Source organism: Ceratotherium simum, chromosome 23, assembly GCF_057802395.1.
Source record: "Ceratotherium simum simum isolate JZ-2026a chromosome 23, ASM5780239v1, whole genome shotgun sequence".
Classification (NCBI taxonomy): domain Eukaryota; kingdom Metazoa; phylum Chordata; class Mammalia; order Perissodactyla; family Rhinocerotidae; genus Ceratotherium; species Ceratotherium simum.
In genome coordinates, this window is record NC_141922.1 from 43,345,756 (window position 1) to 43,367,200 (window position 21,445).

General features: G+C 38.1%; 1 protein-coding gene across 2 annotated transcripts in view; it reads right to left on the bottom strand.

Moving 5' to 3' along the window:
- INTS8 (integrator complex subunit 8) overlaps nucleotides 1-21,445 on the bottom strand; it is a 52,992-nt gene that overhangs the window by 18,672 nt on the left and 12,875 nt on the right. For both annotated transcript variants that reach the window (XM_087447640.1, XM_004431178.3), the window contains 8 exons: nucleotides 20,543-20,643; nucleotides 19,957-20,098; nucleotides 16,242-16,312; nucleotides 15,474-15,649; nucleotides 13,860-13,993; nucleotides 11,787-11,897; nucleotides 8,129-8,330; nucleotides 2,639-2,760 (listed from right to left, as the gene is read on the bottom strand). In XM_087447640.1, the coding sequence (XP_087303766.1) occupies nucleotides 2,639-2,760; nucleotides 8,129-8,330; nucleotides 11,787-11,897; nucleotides 13,860-13,993; nucleotides 15,474-15,649; nucleotides 16,242-16,312; nucleotides 19,957-20,098; nucleotides 20,543-20,643 (1,059 nt within the window). The remainder of the gene's footprint in view (nucleotides 1-2,638; nucleotides 2,761-8,128; nucleotides 8,331-11,786; nucleotides 11,898-13,859; nucleotides 13,994-15,473; nucleotides 15,650-16,241; nucleotides 16,313-19,956; nucleotides 20,099-20,542; nucleotides 20,644-21,445) is intronic.

The window sequence follows — 21,445 nt, forward strand, 5'->3', positions numbered from 1 at the left end:
AAAGAGCTTCTACAAGACAAATGAAACCAGGATCAAGATGAAAAGACAACCCACCAGCTGGGAGAAAATATTTGCAAAACATATATCTGACAAGGGGTTAATCCCCATAATATATAAAGAACTCACACAACTGAACAACAAAAAAACAAACAACCCGATCAAAAAATGGGCAGAGGAAATGAACAGACACTTCTCCAAAGAAGATATACAGATGGCCAATAGGCACATGAAAAGACGTTCAACATCACTAATCACCAGGGAAATGCAAATTAAAACAACACTAAGATATCACCTCACGCCCGTGAGAATGGCTATAATCACCAAGACAAAAAACAACAAATGTTGGAGAGGATGTAGACGAACAGGAACCCTCATACACAGCTGGTGGGAACGCAAACTGGTGCAGCCTCTATGGAAAACGGTATGGAGATTCTTCAAAGAATTAAAAATAGAAATACCCTACGATCCAGCTATCCCACTACTGGGAATCTTGCCAACGAACCTGAAATCAACAATCCAAAAAGGCTTATACACCCCTATGTTCATTGCAGCATTATTCACTATAGCCAAGAAGTGGAAGCAACCTAAGTTCCCTGACTGATGATTGGATCAAGAAGATGTGGGGGGTGTGTGTGTGTGTGTGTGTGTATATATATACACACACACAATGGAATACTACTCAGCCATAAAAAAAGACAAAATCGTCCCATTTGCAACAACATGGATGGGCCTAGAGGGTATTATGTGAAGTGAAATAAGCCAGAAAGAGAAAGAAACACTGTATGATCTCACTCATATGTGGAATATAAACCAACACATGGACAGAGAAAACTGTATTGTGGTTACCAGGGGCAATGGGGGTGGGGGGTGGGCACAAGGGATGAAGGGAGACATTATATGGTGATGGACAAACAAAAATGTACAACCCAAAATTTCACAATGTTATAAACTATTAAAACAGCAAAAAAAAAAAAAAAAAAAAAAAAAAAAAAGGACCTAGTGCCAGTTCAGATCAACAGGCATTTATTAAAATGTGGACCTGGTTCCTTGACAACTTCAAATTCCTTCTCCTTCTAGCAGTGTTCCTGGCCTTCCTCCAAATTTTTCCAGGTAACTACATATCTCAAAAGCCCAATGCTTGAGATATTTTAGTGACAATAATAGTAGTTTTTCAGAGCTTAGTGTCTGGGGAAACAGAATATCACAGTGGATAGAAGATAGCAAGAAAAACTAAACAAAACAATGGTATATTTGAGAGTGTTAGTAAATATGGCCACCTTTGGTAGAGGGGATGTTTTTAATACTCTCTTTAAAAGAGAATTAGAGAGTGGGTTAAATGCTAAGTCACATATTTTCTCTTTTCTGTATACTATAAAATCAGGGGGAAGAATACCAACCAGGTTAATAAACGCAAAATATGTGTTTCATCTCAAAAGATCACAATTTGTCCACTTGTTAGAGTCTGAAAGAAAGGAGAGCTTTCATTCAATAAACATTTAATGAATGTAAAAAAAAAAAAGAAAAAAACAGATAAAATCCAGTGTCTGACATTCCAAAGAGAAGGATGATTCAAGTATGACAAATTTTTATGAACAATTGTAAAGAACCCAAAAAAGAGGAAAAAACAAAAGAAATCAATAAACCTTCAAATGGTTAAAATGAAATGAGCTCAGTTTTTAAAACGACATACGTGAAACAAGGAGGAAGAAACAAATAACCAGAGACAAGTGTAAAAAAGCGGTACAGGCATGCACGAGTTCCCAGATAGCCATCGACTTAAGGGACTATGTACTAAAGATGAGATGGGGGCAGATAAAGAAGAATAACAAAAGGTAATACAAACAGTAAGAACAGAATAAGGAAATCTGAAGGACCAAATGTACACAGGAAATATTAAATCACATGTTTGTTTTTTTTTTTTTTAACTACAAGACCAGAAAAGGAGAAAAGGGCACTGCTTATTCAGGGTACATATAATATTAACACATAAAAGATACAATTTTAGGGAAAACCTCCAGTCTCTCTTTATTTTCGATGTTTTCTTCACCCAGAAGCATTTTCAGTAGCACAAGACAGATATAACTAAGAAAGGAGAATAAATAAACAACTTTCACATCAATTCACTGAATGAATTCTTTCATATCGGTATAATCACTAATAACAAATACGTACAATAATAAGAATCAGGCACATCAAAATCAGGGGAGTAAACAGGCTCTAAAGAAGGAGAAGCTGCTCACACAGACAACAGGTGGACGTGCACTCGATGGCTCCACTGGGTCACGCTCAGGTATACTGTGCATTCCAGAGCTTAAAACTAGAGTTTGATTATATCAATCAAAGCAAGAAAAGCTGACTGACCTCTCACCAGCTTAGGATTACACCAAAATGTTGTCTCTGTTAACTAAACTCTTGCTTGCATTCTCACGAACCACAGGGTTTTAGAAACAAATATTAGGGAGGGTAAACTAAGTGCCTGAATTATCAAAAACTATACTTTTAACTACAAACCAATAAGCATTTGTCCAATCTTACATTGTATCACAGAAATTGGACAAGTTCCCTAAGCAGTACAGATCTAAAGAAACAGGTACAATAATTCCATCCTAATAATCCTTTTACATTAAACATGAGTTACCTTTACATAGGGATTACTCTGAAGCAGAAATGCAGGAACTTGCAGTGTAAGGTATTCATTTTCTCTCCAGTTTAACATAAAAGCAACACACTCCTCAGCAATAACTTGACGAAGAGGAATATCTAAAAAACAAAGAAGAAAATAGTTGGAATTACCACCATAACATTAAAATAATATAACATTCAAATACAAATAAAATTAGAAAGAACAAAGCAAATATTTGCTCAGATTTCAGTTGAACGAATTAAAAACAATAGTTACAGATGAAGAAAATATAAAAATACTAACATTTTAGGGGCCGGCCCTGTTGCTTAGCGGTTAAGTGCACACACTCCACTACTGGCGGCCCGGGTTCGGATCCCAGGCGCGCACCGACGCACCGCTTGTCCGGCCACGTTGAGGCTGCGTCCCACATGCACATCCTTCTAGTTGCTGTAACTATGACATACAACTATCTACTGGGGCTTTGGGGAAAAAAAGGAGGAGGACTGGCAATAGATGTTAGCTCAGGGCCGGTCTTCCTCAGCAAAAAGAGGAAGATTGGCATGGATATTAGCTCAGGGCTGATCTTCCTCACAAAAACAAAAAAAAAAACCTAACATTTTATACTTTTCTCTAGCAAGTTTAAGGTTTCCCAACAATAGACTGCCATGGGCCCCACTATTAAGCAACAAAATTATCTACTAAGAACCCTTTAGATGCCCAACACTCAACTGTGGAAGTCTGGGAGTTGGTACCTGTCCTCTAGAAATTTATACTTCAAATGAGCAGAGAATAAACACACTAACAAAACAAGTACAAAATGGTATGGTATAAACTTTTAGCACATTTAGGGCACAGAAACAAGTAAACCATATAATAAAACTGTAACAAATCTGACAACATATCATTTTAAGTCATTTTTCTGATTAAAATGTAATAAATACTCAAAAGAGACAAGTCATTCACTCTTTCAAAAAATATTTACTATATGAGAAACAATTTTAAATAAAAAAGTAATGAGAAAAAAATCATTCAGAATTGTTTTGAACATTATTTCACTTGAAATAATTATTAAATATACATTAATACTAAACATGTTGTGACTTTTTGGAGCTCAAAGAATATAATATTCAGGTTTTAACGTACTTCAGCAAAAAGAAAAAGAAATCCCAATGAATGTTAAATAAAAATGTTAAGACTCAAAAAGAGAGAGCTATTGGGCCAGCCCTGTGGCATAGTGGTGAAGTGCGCGCGCTCCGCTGGCGGAGGCCTGGGTTCCGATCCCGGGCGCACACTGATGCAACCGCTTGTCAAGCCATGCTGTGGCCGCGTCCCATATAAAGCAGAGGAAGATAGGCACGGATGTTAGCTCAGGGCTGATCTTCCTCACAAAAAGAAAAAAAAGGGGGGGGGGGAGAGCTATTAAACTTCTTGAGGACCTATACTTTTCAGTCTTTCTAAAAGGACTGTGCTTCGGGCTATTTGTTTGTATCTCACCTTATTCCAAAAAAGGATAGATGACAAAAAGGCATAAGAATATAAAAATACATATTTACATCATCTTCTTAAAGAAGAAATGAAGACAGAAGTGAAATTAGTATCCCAAACACATGCACATCATTGAGTGCTACACATTTTGCCAAAGGAAGACCACACAGCATTTGACTCCAAGGCTTCCTTTATTCACCCAGCACCCGTAGTAATACGGCAATGGTTCTTAAAGATGAATCAGAATCTAGGGAGTACAGTACTGATATAGCCTAAGAGGCAGTGATTTGGAGATTAAACTTCCCTTTAAGTACCTGCAATACAATTATTCATCAGCGTAGAGTCATATGCTGTAACAGGCAGCCAAAGTAGGCCTAACTAACACTTAATTTTGTTGAAATCCAAGGAACATTAAAAAGGACACACGTTGGCCCCGTGGCTTAGCAGTTAAGTGCACACGCTCTGCTACTCGTGGCCTGGGTTCGGATCCCGGGCGCACACCGACGCACCGCTTCTCCGGCCATGCTGAGGCCGCGTCCCACATACAGCAACTAGAAGGATGTGCAACTATGACATACAACTATCTACTGGGCCTTTGGGGAAAAAAAGGAGGAGGACTGGCAATGGATGTTAGCTCAGGGCCGGTCTTCCTCAGCAAAAAGAGGAGGATTGGCATGGATGTTAGCTCAGGGCTGATCTTCCTCACAAAAAAAAAAAGGACACGTCTCAATAGGAAGCTACCTTTTAATACAAGGGTATTAAAACTTCAGGGAATCTCTTCCAAAGACGTGATCGGTTTTAGACTCTGTAGCCCTTATTTCTATCATAACTGAAAGGCTGACTCTGTCATAAGTTAAGGTAAAGCCAGGTCAACTCACGTAAAAGAGAGCTTCTCTGTCTGTGTTCTATAGAGGACACGCATCTAACTTTTTCAAAATTGGCCCAATATCACCAGAGAACAACGCTGTTCCTTAAAAAAGGAGGGAGAAGATGGTGTCAGATGACACCTTTTTACACCCCCCCCCACCCAATCCTGACCCATGGAGAGACCATCCTACCAAGTCTGACTCTCACGTGGCACTGAGTGCAGAGCTGTAAGAGCATTGGAGCCAGTGTCTCTGCTGAACTCAGGTAACTTAGTCCGTAATTGAGGCTCAAAGACAAGGAACTGTACCTGTGGGAACTGTTTCCTTGTTCCTCCTAATGATATATTACAGTCCTTCCTTCTCATTTTATTTATTTTTTTAAAGTTCATTTTTTTTTATTTTCATAATATTAAAATGTGCATTTTTGTGTGTGTGTGTGAGGAAGATTGGCCCTGAGCTAACATCTGCGCCCACCTTCCTCTATTTTGTATGTGGGATGCCACCACAGCATGGCTGCATGATTGGCACATAGGTCCACGCCCAGGATCTGAACCCATGAACTCTGGGCCACCAAAGCAGAGCGTGTGAACTCAACCACCACGCCACCGAGCCAGCCCCTTCCTTCTCATTTTAAACATTATTCATAGCACAACAAGTAGCTGAACACTCAATAAACTAGGAATTTACACAAATTATGTGCAGAGCTATGAATCTTAGCCCAAAAATAAAAAAGAAAATGAAAAAAGTGATGTGTACTCCAAACTTCTTTTTTTTTTTTTTTTTTTAAAGATTTTATTTATTCATTTTTTTCCCCCCAAAGCCCCAGTAGATAGTTGTATGTCATAGGTTCACATCCTTCTAGTTGCTGTACGTGGGACTCGGCCTCGCGTTGGATGGAGAAGTGGTGCCTTGGGGCGTGCCCGGGATCCGAACCCGGGCCGCCAGCATCAGAGCGCCCGCACTTAACCGCTAAGCCACGGAGCCTGCCCCTCCAAACTTCTTAAATGCCAAAAGTGTAGTACAAATACACTATAATTATTTAAAGGCATTTCCAGCTGTTTCAAAGAGTAAGAGCACAGACTTAAGTTGGACCGATACATTCAAAACAGTTCTCCTACTGTGTGACTTTGGCCAAATTCCTTAACCTCTCTGTACCTCAGTTTCTTGCTTTATAAAATGGGGATAATTAAATAAGTAGCTACGTCACAGAGCTGCTGTGAGGACTAAATGAGTCATGCACCTAAAGCTCTTAGAACAACGTCTGACATGTAGTTAGCACTCAATAAATGTCAGGATTTTTAAATTCTTTTTGCTTCTAATTTTAGAGAAACCATGTAGGCAAAACCAACCTTCCACCTTTAAAAAGAAAACACATAGAGGCGGGCCCCATGGCCTAGTGGTTAAGTTCAGCGTACTCTGCTTCGGCAGCCCAGGTTCGGTTCCCAGGCACGGACCTACACCACTCGTCGGCAGTCATGCTGTGGCAGCGACCCACATATAAAATAGAGGAAGAACGGCACAGATGCTAGCTCAGGGAGAATCTTCCTCAAGCAAAAAGAGGAAGATTGGCAAAAAAGAAAACATACACAGTGGCTTACGTCAGTCAACAGCTAGTGCCAGCATATTATCAGATCAATTCTTCTTATGATACTTAAGGGCACTGATGCGTTCAAGCTCCAAGGTATTCTATCTATAGAGTGCTAAAAAGCTGTAATTCCTGCTAGAAACCAGAATGTAGCAATTAAACTAACTGAAAAGACTCCAGAGGGCCAGCAGCCATTTCTGTTTTGGCACAGTATTAGCACCTTCCTTTACACTTCAATTTTACTGTTTACAGCATTAAATGTGTACAGTATGACTTAATTGTTCAAATATGCTATTATTAAAACATAAAATTAAGAAACTGCTTTAACTAAGCAAGATTTATATATAACATAGATAATTTATATAATAAGCCTTTTTTGTTAATAACATTTACATTTAGAATTGGACACACAAGGTCTGTTCCTAAAGTGACTACAAGTGAGTTCCTGACCACTTGCAATCATTTTGAGAGCTTTCTATTATGGTAATAAGGAAATATTCAACCTATACCTTCAAGGACATTTTGTTTCTTTCCATAGAGTATATTATAATTGCAATATAGTTTCTATAGTGTGTTGAACAGTGTCCCCTCAAAATTCATGTCCACTTGAAACCTCAGAATGTGACCTTACTTGGAAATAGGGTCTTTGCAGATGTCCTTAGTTAAGATGAGGTCATACTGAATTAAGGCAGACCCTAAATCCACACACACACACACCCCCCAGAATACCATGTAAAGAAAGAAGCAGAGACGGAAGTGACGCAGCTACAAGCTAAAGAATGCCAAAGATTGCTAGGAGCCAACCTGAAGCTAGGAAAAGGCAAGGAAGGATTCCTCCCTAGCGCCTTCAGAGGGAGCATGGCCCTGAAGGCACCTTGATTTCAGACAGCTAGACTCCAGAACTGAGAGAGAATAAATTTCTGTTGTTTTAAATCACCTGGCTTGGGGCCGGCCCCGTGGCTTAGTAGTTAAGTGCTCACGCCCCACTGCTGGCAGCCCAGGTTCAGATCCCGGGCACGCACCCACGCACCGCTTCTCTGGCCATGCTGAGGCCGCGTCCCACATACAACAACTAGAAGGATGTGCAGCTATGACATATAACTATCTACTGGGGCTTTGGGGGAAAAATAAATTAAAAAAAAAAAATTATAAATCACCTGGTTTGTAGTACTTTGTTATGGCAATCCTAGAAAATGAATAGTTTCCCACATTTTTCCCAATGTTCTCAAGTGAACTGCACATCTGAACGGTTTTAGGAGAGAACTTTTTTTTCTTCTTTGGTGAGGAAGATTGGACCTGGGCTGTGCCCATCTTCTTCTACTTTATATGTGGGTTGGCTGCCACAGCATGGCTTGATAAGCAGAGCGCAGGTCCGCGCCTGGGATCTGAACCTGTGAACCCTGGGCTGCCAAAGTGAAGTGTGTGAACTTAACCACTACGCCACTGGGCTGGCCCCTGAAATAACTTTTTTACAGATGATAAAATGTCAAGTAAATGTTCTTTTAGATTTTCCCCCAGAATTATTTGAGTACTCTATTTCTGAAATCTGGCTTTGTGAAACAGTCTTACCGGGAAGCCTCATTTCCAGATATCCCCGCACCCTACTAATAAGATCAGAAGGAGGTCTCTCTCCTGACTGCCCTGTTCCAGCTTCATGTGTATGAATATCCAAAAGCAGCATCTCATTCAGCATGACCTGACGAAGTTTTGGTGAGAACTCGGTTACCAATTCCAAACATGCAGCAAACAGCTGTTTAGCATGGGGAAAGTCCTATAGAAAGAAATAACAGAACAGCCTGGATCACCTTTCCTCTGGAGTCAAAAAATATGTCTTTATGAGTACAGAGCAAACAGGAGGATTAATTTAAATGGTTAACACTGGTCATCTTGGGAAGTGAGGCTAGATTATCTTTTTCTTTATCATCTCTGTATTGTTGATTCCAATAAATACTTAATTTTTTGGTAATTTTTAAAAAACATCCAGTAAACAATCAATCAATATAAAATACATGCTATATTACTAAACGAGTTTTACATAAATTATAAAATAACAAGTTGTTACATAAATTACACATATTACATAACATATTATACATACATTAAGTGTAAAATTCTGACAAGCACCCTTCTCCACCTAACATATTCAGAATTAGACCTTACACTCTTCAACAAGGTTCCACATTCTAAAATCTTTGCACACAACCCTATTCGTCCACATGACTGGCTAATAAATCAGCTACAATCAAAGCCCCTTCCTCACATCTCCTCCTAATTTTTCCCGAGTAGTCTTCACTCACTCTCTCTCTCTCCTCGTCTCCTTCACTCCTGCAGTCCAGCTTCTACCCACCATCTTGATGAAGAAATGTCTCCCACTCAAAAAGACCTTCTAATTACCCAATCTACTGAACACTTTTTGGTTATCTTACTGACTGAGGGGCTGCATCCCAGGGCTGTCCACTCCCTTTTTCTTGACATTCTCTAGGCCCTTGGCTATTATGACTCCACATACATCTGGTCCTCATACCCATCATGACCCTCTTTCTTAGACCCAATGTTGCATCCCTAAGGCTCTATATATTCTCCCTGATTGATCTTTGATGACTCCCAATTCTGTATCTTCAGCCCAAACCACTCCCCAAGCTTCAGGCTCATGTTTCCAATCTCAGACTCAAATTACACACGTAAAAATGAACTCATAATCTACCCTCCAAAAATGTTTTTCTGCACGTTCACTTGCTGGCACCCCCATCTGTTCTCTGACACCCAATGCAAAATCTGAGCATCACCCTCAATTGTTTTCTCCCTCTTGCCTTCCACAGCAAGTCAGTTAGCAATCAATTCTAGATTTTAATTCCTAAATATTTCTCTAATATGTTCTCTTCTAACCTTTCTAACACTTGCGCCACTTGGTAGCTGTGTGACCTTGAACAATTTAATAGCTCTGAGTCTCTGACTTCTCACCTATAAAACCGAGAAAATACCTTCCACATAATTTTTCTGTGAAGCATAAACATATATTAAAATTGCAGAATAGTCTCTATGCCCAATAAATGTTAGTTATTTTAGGGGTGGAAAAAAAAAATGCTGCCAACAACACACCCCCTGTCATAAACTTCTCAACAGCTCACAATTGTCTAAAGCTGTGTTGTCCAATATGGTAGCCACCAGGTACTTGTGGCTATTGAACATGTGAACTGTGACCAGTCCAAACTGGGAGATGCTCTAAGTGTAAGATACTTACTGGATTTTGAGTGAAAACTTAGCGCGCGCACACACACACACAAAAGCAAAATATCTCAATAATTTTTATACTGATTACATGTTGAAATGATAGTTTACATATAGTGGGTTAAAATATACTATTAAAGTCAATTTCACTTTTTCTGTACTTCCCAAAATGTGGCTAGAGAAAATTATAAATCACACATGTGGTTTGCACGGCATTTCCACTGGGCAGTGTTGGTCTAGAACAGCCGTCCTCGAACTTGAGCATGCATCAGAACTATCTGGAAGTCTTATTAAAACAGACTGCTGGGCCCCACTCCCAGTTTCTAATTCAGTACATCTAGGGTGTGGGCCAACAATTTGCATTTCTAACAAGTTCCCAAATGTCGCTAATGCTGCTGGTGTGGGACCATACTTCGAGAACCACTGGTTTAGAGCACTGTCTTCAAAAGATTCTTTGCTCACTTCCCTCTTAAAACAGTTTTACATAAGTATTCACTTCCCTACATAAATTTTTAAGTTCAGAAGTATAATTTTTTTTTATCAAAAGTTTAAGGAGATGCTGAAGTATAAATACTGACTTTTTGAATAATGAATTCTATTTTGTTTCTATTTTAAAACATACATGCATTTAGAGATAAATCTAACAAAATACATGTAAGACTTGTATGCTGAAAATTACAAAACATTGATGAGATAAATTAAGAGACACAAATAAAGAGATACACTATCGGGCCGGCCCCGTGGCTTAGCGGTTAAGTGTGCGCGCTCCGCTGCTGGCGGCCCGGGTTCGGATCCCGGGCGCGCACCGACGCACCACTTCTCTGGCCATGCTGAGGCCACGTCCCACATACAGCAACTAGAAGGATGTGCAACCATGACATACGACTATCGCCTGGGGCTTTGGGGGAAAAATAAATAAATTAAAAAATAAAAAATAAATAAAAAAAGAGATACACTAAGTTCAGGGATTGAAAGACTCAATATTAAGATATCAATTCTCCCCCAAATTGATTTATAGATAGATAGCAATCTGAACCAAAATCCCAGCAGGCTTTCTTATAGACATTGAAAAGCTGATTCTAAAATTTATATGAAAAAGCAAAGAACCTAGAACAGCCAAAATGATTTTGAAGTACAACAAAACTAGAGGACTTAGCATTTGGTTTCAAAACTTACTATAAAGCTACAGTATGGCTTCCCCTCCTCCTTTTAAAATAAACTGGAAAAGGACAATTGTGAAAAGAGAATGGAATGGGAATGGAGAAACAACATGACATGACAACATGACAACTGTAAGGGTATTTTCAGACAGATCAATTTTAGGAAAGAGTACAAAGAGAAGTTGAACAGCTGAGAACTGCTCCCCTTAAAACTACGACATCCACCTTTTGGACTTCTAGCAAAACTGCTGGTCTAGAAAAACCAACCACCTTAACAAAGCTCACAGGGCCTTCACAGGTTGGGTCTCACCTCCCATCCTGCCTCATCATCTGCTTCACCTCACGTAACAAACGACACTCCAACGTGAGCATACTGCTTCCAGCACCCTCGTGTACCACCCCATTTCTTACCTTTGGGCTTTTATGATATCACCCCCTTTACCTAGCTAACTTACTTAAACCTCCGGTTTAGTTCAGGACTTCTCCCTTCTAAATGCTATCTTTAACCTTCCTATAGAGTTTACGGTACTATTAGCTGTGCAATTACGCTACTGGAACACAATCTTTACTAACTGAATCCTAAAGGATACAAATAGCTTTTCATGTTCTCTAGATTTTTAAAAAGGAATAGAGCAGTATCCATATGTCCAAGGCCATTTTGGAATAGTTATTATAGTAATGGAAAAAGCACAAACCAAAACACCTTTTCAAATATCCTTTTGGGCCTATGATTACAATTTTAAAATCAAGAAAATGTAACACATTCTGATTCCTAGCTTTCACGCTAAAATTAGTAGATTATACTCTTAACTAGTAGTTAATGCACACTTTTTACTCACCTTAACAGTACTGCAGTGTAAACCTTTGGCCATGAGAATGTAAACCAAATCTCTTGTTAAATTGTCTTTAATTCCCAGGATAACACCACTATAGACAGAAGGTACTTCCCACTAGAAGAAATTAAAATACATAAATACACACACACAGAGAAAGCCGACTCTAGCTAAGAATCTTTCAATAATCTTCAATCACATTAAAAAATCATTGAAAGGTCATTTTTAAAGAGAAAGGAAAATGACAGCCAAAATGAAATGCTAAGCAAAATGAACATTCACTATAATTAACCAGTAATAAATAATTAAATGGATTGGAACTTTCTGAAAGATGGTCTATAGAAAAAAAGAAAGAAAAAAAAACCCTAGGAGTTTTATATATATTAACTCATGTGATCCTCAGTATAGTAGTATGAAGTAGATACTATTATTCCCATTTTACAGATGAGAAAACTGAGGCACACAGACATTAAATAACTTGCCCAAGATTATATAGTTAGTAAGAATGGAGCTGGGATTCAAACTCAGTTTCAGAACTCCCTCTCAACTATTATGCTATACTTCCTCATGAATAGAAATGAACACTAATAACAATATCAATACTAAGGAAGCCCAACTAATGTTCAGAGCAATTTTTCATTTCACTGCACTTGCATGTTCAAATCCCATAAAATATACATGAATTTCTGGTTAACTTTTTACTACATTTTCAGTAAAGGAGGAGTATGCAGTTAGTTAGAAGCACTGCCATATTACTTTAATTTCTTCAGTATCTGTGGGCTATTTCCTTTATATCTCTAGCTACATTCCACTGAAATGGTGTTTTAAAAGCTATTTTCAGGGCCGGCCTGGTGGTGTACTGGTTGAGTTCATGGGCTCTGCTTCGGCAGCCCAGGGTTCGCAGGTGTGGATCCCAGGCACAGACCTACACACCGTTCATCAAGCCACGCTGTGGAAGCGTCCTACATACAAAATTGAGGAAGACTGGTATGGATGTTAGCTCAGGGCCAATCTTACTTACCAAAAAAACCCTCTTTTCATTTGTAATTTCCATGCAGGAAAGCTTTAAACACATAACCTCAGAAATAGGTAAATAACGTAAGCTTGGCATTTTTAAAAGACTATCTAAAGCCAAAAATGTCCTATAAAGAAGTTTCAATGAATGGGTTCCAAGCTGTAGGCTTTATACTTCAAGAGGGTATTAAAAAACAAAAATAGGGGCCAGCCTGGTGGCGCATCGGTTAAGGGCGCGCGCTCCGCTGCGGCAGCCCGGGGTTTGCAGGTTCACATCCTGGGTGGGCACCAATGCACCACTTGTCAGGCCATGCTGTGGCAGTGTCCCATACAAAGTGGAGGAAGATGGGCACGGATGTTAGCCCAGGGCGAGTCTCCCTCAGCAAAAAGAGGAGGACTGGCAACAGACCTTAGCTCAGGGCTGATCTTCCTCACACACACAAAAAAAACAAAAATAAAAATATTCCATAAGCACATAGCAGGTATTAGCTACAGACTGCATAGATAATATGCCTTATACATATATTTACAGCTATGTTTAATATGTACATAGATTCTATGACAATAAATGGAATGTAAACTTATTCTTAGAAGTTAGTGATTTTGTTTTGAGGAAGATTGGCCCTGCACTAACATCTGTTGCCATTCTTCCTCTTTTTTCCCTTCTCTCCCCAAAGCGCCAGTACACAGTTGTCTATCATAGTTGTAGAACTATAGCTCTCCTACACGGGACGCTGCCTCAGCATGGCTTGATAAGCAGTGAGTAGGTCCATGCCCAGGATCCAAACCGGCGAACCCCGGGCGGCCAAAACAGAATGCGCCAACTTAACTGCTACACCACCGGGCTGGCCCCTAGAAGTTACTGATTTAATAGAAAAATTTTTTGACATTTTGTATTTTCTCTGTCAGTGAATGTTCAAAGTGCAATTACTTTCATATGAAGGTCCTAAAACTGCTAATAAAAACAGTCCTTATTCTCAAAAAGGTCAGGGAACAACTCTTCTATTAAATTACATCAGAAACAAGGGCAATTTTCTTATCTGTTCTTGACAGGAGGTTTCTTACCTTATTAGACACTGTCCAGAACTGGCGCTCTGAAGTCATACCATGTAATTCAATCAAAATCTGTCGAATCCTCCAGGGATCCACTGACAGTATCAATTGATGCTCCAACTGGCCAATGTTGACACTTGCTGAGGCTAAGAAAGGAAGAAGAGATTTCTATTTCAATAATGATTTAATTCACAGGTGTACACAATCTTATAAATATGAAAATAATTTATTAAGAATAAATTGTATATGCTTATAAATATGTTAAAAGCAGCTTTCGTCTTGAGAACTGATTCAACATTAACAATGAATGATGTACTAACTTCATCCTCATACAGAAAACCTAACACAATTTGTATTATATCTGCATTTAATAAATAAATAATGAAAATATAAACAAAGATAAAAATCAATAACTGGTTCATGGAAAGAACTATGTGGAACATATGGAAAAACTGAACTTATACAGTCTCCTAGTCTTGAACATAATGTATTAACAAAAGCATGTATGAAATGTTAATTTTGAGTAATAAACATTAAGAATATGTATTTTTTGAAGGGAGAGGATAAAGTAGGTATTGCCGGACCAGCCCCGTGGCTTAGTGGTTAAGTGCGCGCGCTCCGCTACTGGCGGCCCAGGTTTGGATCCCGGGCGTGCACCGACACACCGCTTCTCTGGCCATGCTGAGGTCGCGTCCCACATACAGCCACTAGACGGATGTGCAACTATGACATACAACTATCTGCTGGGGTTTTGGGGGGGGGGGAAGGAGGAGGATTGGCAACAGATGTTAGCTCAGAGCCAGTCTTCCTCAGCAAAAAGAGGAGGATTAGCACGGATGTTAGCTCAGGGCTGATCTTTCTCACAAAAAAAATTAAAAAAATAAGAGTAGGTATTGCCTTCCCAGAAAACTAAGAAACGATGATTAAAATCCCTAATCACAAGTCAGCTTTCAGATACAGTTTTCCAATAATGCACTTCCAGCATTTTATGTGTTTATGGCACTCTTTTCCTTTACAACTGGACAGTCAACCAGCTTAAATCTAGTGAGGTTCAAAGCAGCTAAAATTTTGCTTTTTTGTTAAACCAACTGAATTCTTTGTCTCATCTATACTAAGTTTTGAAGCTTATGTTTCTTATTAATGAGCACTGTATTTTCTACTTACATAGTAAGAGCAAAAATGGATGAAAAACATCAAATAAATACGGCAAAAATGGCAATGTTGCCAAAGCTGAATGTTTAGCCAGCAGACAATATCACAGTGACAGAGGCTGAAACGCATGAAAGCCTGTCTCTTTTTTCTGTTCTCAGGATTCTTGACCACTCCCCTCCCTGCCTCTTATTTTTTACCTTCAAGAACATAGCAGCAAAGTTACCTTGGTCTACTTCCCAAGCTAAAATCTTTTATGTATCTAGGCCTAAATCTCCATTAACCATAGACTTAGAAGAGGCCCAGCACTTAACTGCTTGACAAAAATATGACTATGGAAGACAAGTAAATTTCTATTAATTACTAGCATAAGTATAAACTAAAACAAATAAAGGGTATCATCAAATAGACTGAGGAGCAAATATAATAGAGGGGCAAAATGTGCCAACATTTTAGCGAGCAGACTAGAGAGCTAACCTGGGATATCATAAAATGAAGTCACAGGTTTAATGCACAGATTTACTCTAGGGGATCTCTTCCTCATCTGATCAACAAGTAGCTTTCGTTCTTCATCTTTCAACAATGTAATGAAAAGCTCATGTGAAGAAATCATGAAAACATACTGCAGATCTTCCAACCCCAGGCACACATTCCTAGATCAGTAAGAAATATTACAAAACAAAAAAGTGTATAATTTAGTTTAAGGTAAATAATCATATTAACCAATTTTTATTAATAAACCATTTAAAAAGCCACCATTTCATAAACTGCAAAACAAGAGTTTGAAATAGATTTAAAAATTTCTCTTTGGTTCTTATTTAAAATTGTGATATCAATCCCACAATATACAAAAAGAATAACTGAGGGCCGGCCCCGTGGCTTAGCGGTTAAGTGCTCACGCTCCGCTGCTGGCGGCCCAGGTTTGGATCCCGGGCGTGCACCGACGCACCGCTTCTCCGGCCATGCTGAGGCCGCGTCCCACATACAGCAACTAGAATAATGTGCAGCTATGACATACAACTATCTACTGGGGCTTTGGGGGGAAAATAAATAAATAAATCTTCAAAAAGAATAACTGATATGATCCTAAGTTTTGTGTGGCTGCACAAATCTAAACTTAAACATAACTGCTCTCAAATACCAGTTACTGCCTAGTTATAAAATATGCATGACAAACCCAAAAAGTAATAAAAGATATTTTTCTCACAGGACTAAGTTCAAAGTTAAAAAAAAAAAGGCACTTACTTTAGAAAAGCAGCCATGTTTCCTTTCAAAGAATCTGAAGCTTTTTCTAAATTGATTGATCTTGAACATACCTAAGAATATGAGTAATTTTTATCCGAATGGGGTACTTTAAAAAATATATACTACCATTTGAAAAGTTTAGATTTAAAAACAACCGAATTTTCCTTTTTCCACATACATCAATCACAGATTTGCTTAAATAACTTAAGAGATGAGACCAAAGAATAAGAAGCCATTACGGGGAATGGAATGTCACCATTTCAATAACTGCAGGTATTTGTACATACATAGCAAGGAATAACCTATTTAGAATACTGAAGACTTCTCCCAGAATTTATAAAGCATGTTGTCAAATTATACAGTGTGATAAACTTTAAGAATCAGTAGCTCCTGTTAGAAAAGTGAGAGAAGATTCACCTTAGATACTTGAAAAGAATGATCAATAATAACTAAAGTATATAGAACCAATGGTTAAGGACGTAACCAAGGTTTAAACAATAAACAATGAAAATAATAACAGAAACTAGTTATGGACATATTATTTATCTACAAATAATATTCTCATATTATTTATTCTGAGTTCATTCATTAGGATTTCTTCCTATATATTACTTACAAGAAGCCAAAATAAAACATAATTAGTATAAAAGTCCCTAACCTCAAGAAATTATCAAATAATCTCTAATATGTTGACGCAAAAGAATAATTTATAGTAGCATTAGTCACAGCAGCCAAAAAGTGAAAATAATCCTAAAGTCCATTAACTGAAGAATAGGCACACAAAAGAGACACTGAATAGTATACCCATTTGATGAAATATTATTCAGCCATAAAAAGGAATGAAGTACTAATACATGCTGCTACATGGATGAATCTTGAAAATATTAAGTGAAAGAAGCCAGTTACTAAGACCACATCTTTGATGATTTCATTTATATGAAATGTCCAGAATAGGCAAATCTATAGACAAAAAGTAGATTAGAGTTGCCTGGGGTTGAAGGGATTAAGGGAAAATGGGGGCTGACTGCTAACAGACAAGAAGGTCTGCTGCAGGGGGATTGGGGGAATGAAAATGTTCTAAAATTGATTGAGATGATGGTTGCAACAACTTATGAACATACTAAAAACCTAAAAATCACTGAATTGTACACTTCAAGTTAGTAAATTGTATGGTATGTGAATTATATCTCAATGAAGCTGTTATTAAAAGAAAAAAAAGAATAACAGTATTTTAAAATTGCCATGCTCAGAAACAATTTTAAAAGTACTATGCTCAGAGAGATAGATTACCCTATCAGTATATATCACATCCGAGCACCTTGGAGTATGTACAATATATTTACATTATAATAATTTTGCTTCACTGTACAAATAAATATTAAGTTTGCTGCCATATGTCAGATCTTATCATGATAAGTAATTGTTGAGTGTTCTTCCATAATAAATTATTTATTCAAATAGAGACACATTGTACATGTGCCATGGAACAACTTACGGAATATGTGTTAACTTCTGATAAGCAACATAATAGATATGTTGTGTAAATTCACCTCATTTTTTTAAAAATTAAAAACATGAAATAGGGGACATCTGTATAGATGCTATAAACACTGAAAAAATAAAAAAACTTTAATATTAACAAACTTAAAAAATATCCAGGGGCCGGCCCGGTGGCGCAAGCGGTTGGGTGTGCGCGCTCCGCTGCCGTGGCCCGGGGTTCGCCGGTTCAGATCCCGGGCACATGCCAACGCACTGCTTGGCAAGCCATGCTGTGGCAGCGTCCCATATAAAGTAGAGGAAGATGGGCGTGGATGTTAGCCCAGGGCCAGTCTTCCTCAGCAAAAAAAGAGGAGGATTGGCAGATGTTAGCTCAGGGCTGATCTCCTCACAAAAAAAAAAAAAAAATCCAGGCCCAAATACTTCGTGGGTAAATTCTACCAAACATTGAAAGAAGCAGTGAGTCCATTTTTGCACAAACTTTTCCAGACAGGAAAAAAGATACACACCCAAATTTATTTATGATGCAAGCATCACCTTGATACAAAAAAGAAAGAAAAACATAGATGCATCAATCTCACACATGAATGTAAAAAAATCTTAAAATATCAGCAAACCAAATGTATATTAAAAATGGATCATGACATACACTTAAAACTAATACAATGTTATATGTCAATCATATCTCAATTAAAAGAAAAAAAGATCATGACCTAGTTGGGTTTATTCCAGACGAGATAGTTTAACACTTAAAAATCAGCGGCAGGGCCCAGTGGCACAGTGGTTGAGCTCGAGCGCTCTGCTTTGGTGGCCTGGGGTTCATGGGTTTGGATCCCAGGTGCGGACCTATGCACTGCTTATCAAGCCATGCTGTGGCAGGCGACCCACATATAAAGTAGAGGAAGATGGCCACGGATGTTAGCCCAGGGCCAATCTTCCTCAGCAAAAAAGAGGAGGATTGGCAACAGATGCTAGCTCAGGGCTAATCTTCCTCACCAAAAAAAGAGACCGACAACCCAACAGAAAAATGAGGCATACCACTTGGAATAGGTACTTCAAAAGACAAATCTATATGAGCAAAAAATAAATGAAAAGCTGTCAAATTTCTCAGTAATAAGGGAAATAGAATTAAAACCTCAGTAAGATACCATTATACAACCACCTGACAGGCAAATCTGATAATACCATGAGTTGGCAAGGACGTTGACCAATGAGAACTCTCAGGCATGCTGGTGGCATCAACACTTTGATACTATAAAGTAGTATTGCAGATACACCTTCTCTGGGTATATAACATAGACAAATGGTACATGTATGCACCAGTATATATGTACAAGTATGTTCCAAGCAGCATAATAGCCCAAAACTGTAAACAACGCAAATGTCCATCATCATAAGAATGGATAAATAAATTGTGACAGTCACACAATGTTATAACACCTACACATCAATGGAAAAAAAAACTATGCAATAACTTGAAAAGATCTCACAAATATGTTCAGTGAAAGAAAACAAAGAATATATTTTGTATGATTTCATTTACATGAAGTTCAAAACAGGCAAATTAAAGAATACTCTTTAATGGTGCATACAAAGGTGATACAACTATAAAGAAAAGCAAGCAAGTGATTATTGCAAAACACAGGACAGCAGTTTCCTCAAGGGGAGGCAGAGAGGATTTGATAGAGGACAAGAAGGACTTCTAGAGTGTTTGCAACGTTGTTTTTGGAACCAAGTGGTATTAACTGTGCTTTACATACTTCTCTCAATGTCTATTGCATTAAGACTGTTCAAGAAAGAGGTAGAAAGATCCAGTAGAAACACATATTCTAGAGCTCACATGAGAGGCTAGAGGTAGGATTTGGGAGTGTATAGTAAACAGGTGATTGAAGCTTTGAGTGAGAATAAAAAATGATATGAGAAGATGAGTGAACCAAGGACAAAACTTTTGTAAACAAAAACATTAAAGGGCGAGTAAGAGAGACGTCAATGAAGGACTAAGGAGAATCCAATAAAGGGTGTAGAAGAAACTCGGAGAACTAGAAAAGAGCTCTAGGAGAAGACAAGGTAGGAGAGCACAGTCTGTCAGCAGCATCAACTACCAGCCAGAGCAGTCAGTCAGACAAAGACAGATAAAGGGGGCTGGATTTGGCACCGAGGAGGTTACTGGGAAGCTTAAACTAAAATTATACATCAGAAGGGGGAAAAAACCTCTTACCTCAAGAAGAAAGTCTATTTTCTCCTTATTAGGTCTAAGAAATAGTTGGTTAAACTGAACACCAATTGTTCTACCTTCCAATATATCACGGACTGTGTTACAGGCACAGACTTTAAAACAGATTTCATCTAGAGCTTCATTTCTGTAGAATACAAAAGTAGATCCACCAATATTTTCTTTAAATAAAAGAAAGGTATATATTTCAAAACTAAACTCACAAGAATGAGCCATTTATTCTTGAGAGGTAAGATTTTAGGAAATTCACGCACATTAGTAAATACCCAAGTCAAGGGAGAAAAAAGCAGAACAGAAAGGCTTTAAATTTATCAAGGGACAATTTAGCTACAGATTAGGTAATAGAATCGAATTCTGCTATGTAGAATTCCTTTTCTCCAGCACTTTTAAAATGGATTAGATGTACATTACATTGGCTCTTCTGGCTGTTAATTTCCCATATACTAACAAAAGTGAAAGTGCTGTCACAGACTTACTAGGTCATTTGGAGATGTGTTTTTGATAAACCCAAAATGCACATTTGCTCTTTTACTCAAAACTCAAAAAGAAACTCTTCAATTTACTTACTTACCCCTGTTGAGCTTTCTGACAGAGCTCTCTCAGTACTGACTGTCGGAACTGGACAGGCAAACTGAAGGCTAAGTTATCTTCAACGAAAATCTTTATTACCTCCTACAAGACAGGCACGAAATCGAATCCATTTCAAAAATCACGGCAAAGTTTCTTTATTTTAAAAAAGTCTTTCCAAAGAAAATTAAAAAGTCTTTCTATAATGGAAAATACGAGCTGAAGAAAATCATTAAAATATCTTACTAGGAAAATCTTCTCTTTCTAAAATTTTAAAATTAGGGGTAAAAATAGCCCCGCCTTTCTTTAAACTGAAGATCATGGACCAAAAATGAGAGGAGAGGGAAGAATCAATCAATAAGAGGCAAGTCAGGTATGTTGTTAGAGAGAAATTTAAAAAATTTTTCTCATCCACTTTAAACACAGGTTAATACAACAAACTTTTTAAAACACGAAAACAATTTAAAATAATTCAGCTGGAAAAAACATACACTAAGAAACTATTCTAATAAATTTAAATGGTTTAAAACATATTATTTAGTGAATTATAGAAAATACACACAACATTATTACATACAGACTTTTTCTCAGCTTTCTCAAGCAAAGGAAAAGGAGGAGAGAAACAAAGGGTGATAGCATGGGGAGAAAGGGAAGAGGATTCCCGGAAACAGTTACAGCTCATCAGCTGCTCGACCAAAGTGGTTTCAAAACTAAAGCACAACCACTGTTTCACCTCTAGAGCAAACATGAGCAATGCAGGGCTGCGCAGGGCAGGACGGCCACGTCCCAAATGAGAGACACACTTGTTACAGCTGTTCTACAACTGCTGGGCCAGCACAAAACAAAAACTGCAGCGTTCAAATAAAGAGAATCCTATTCAAATAAAAGGCTCAATACGATTTCTAAG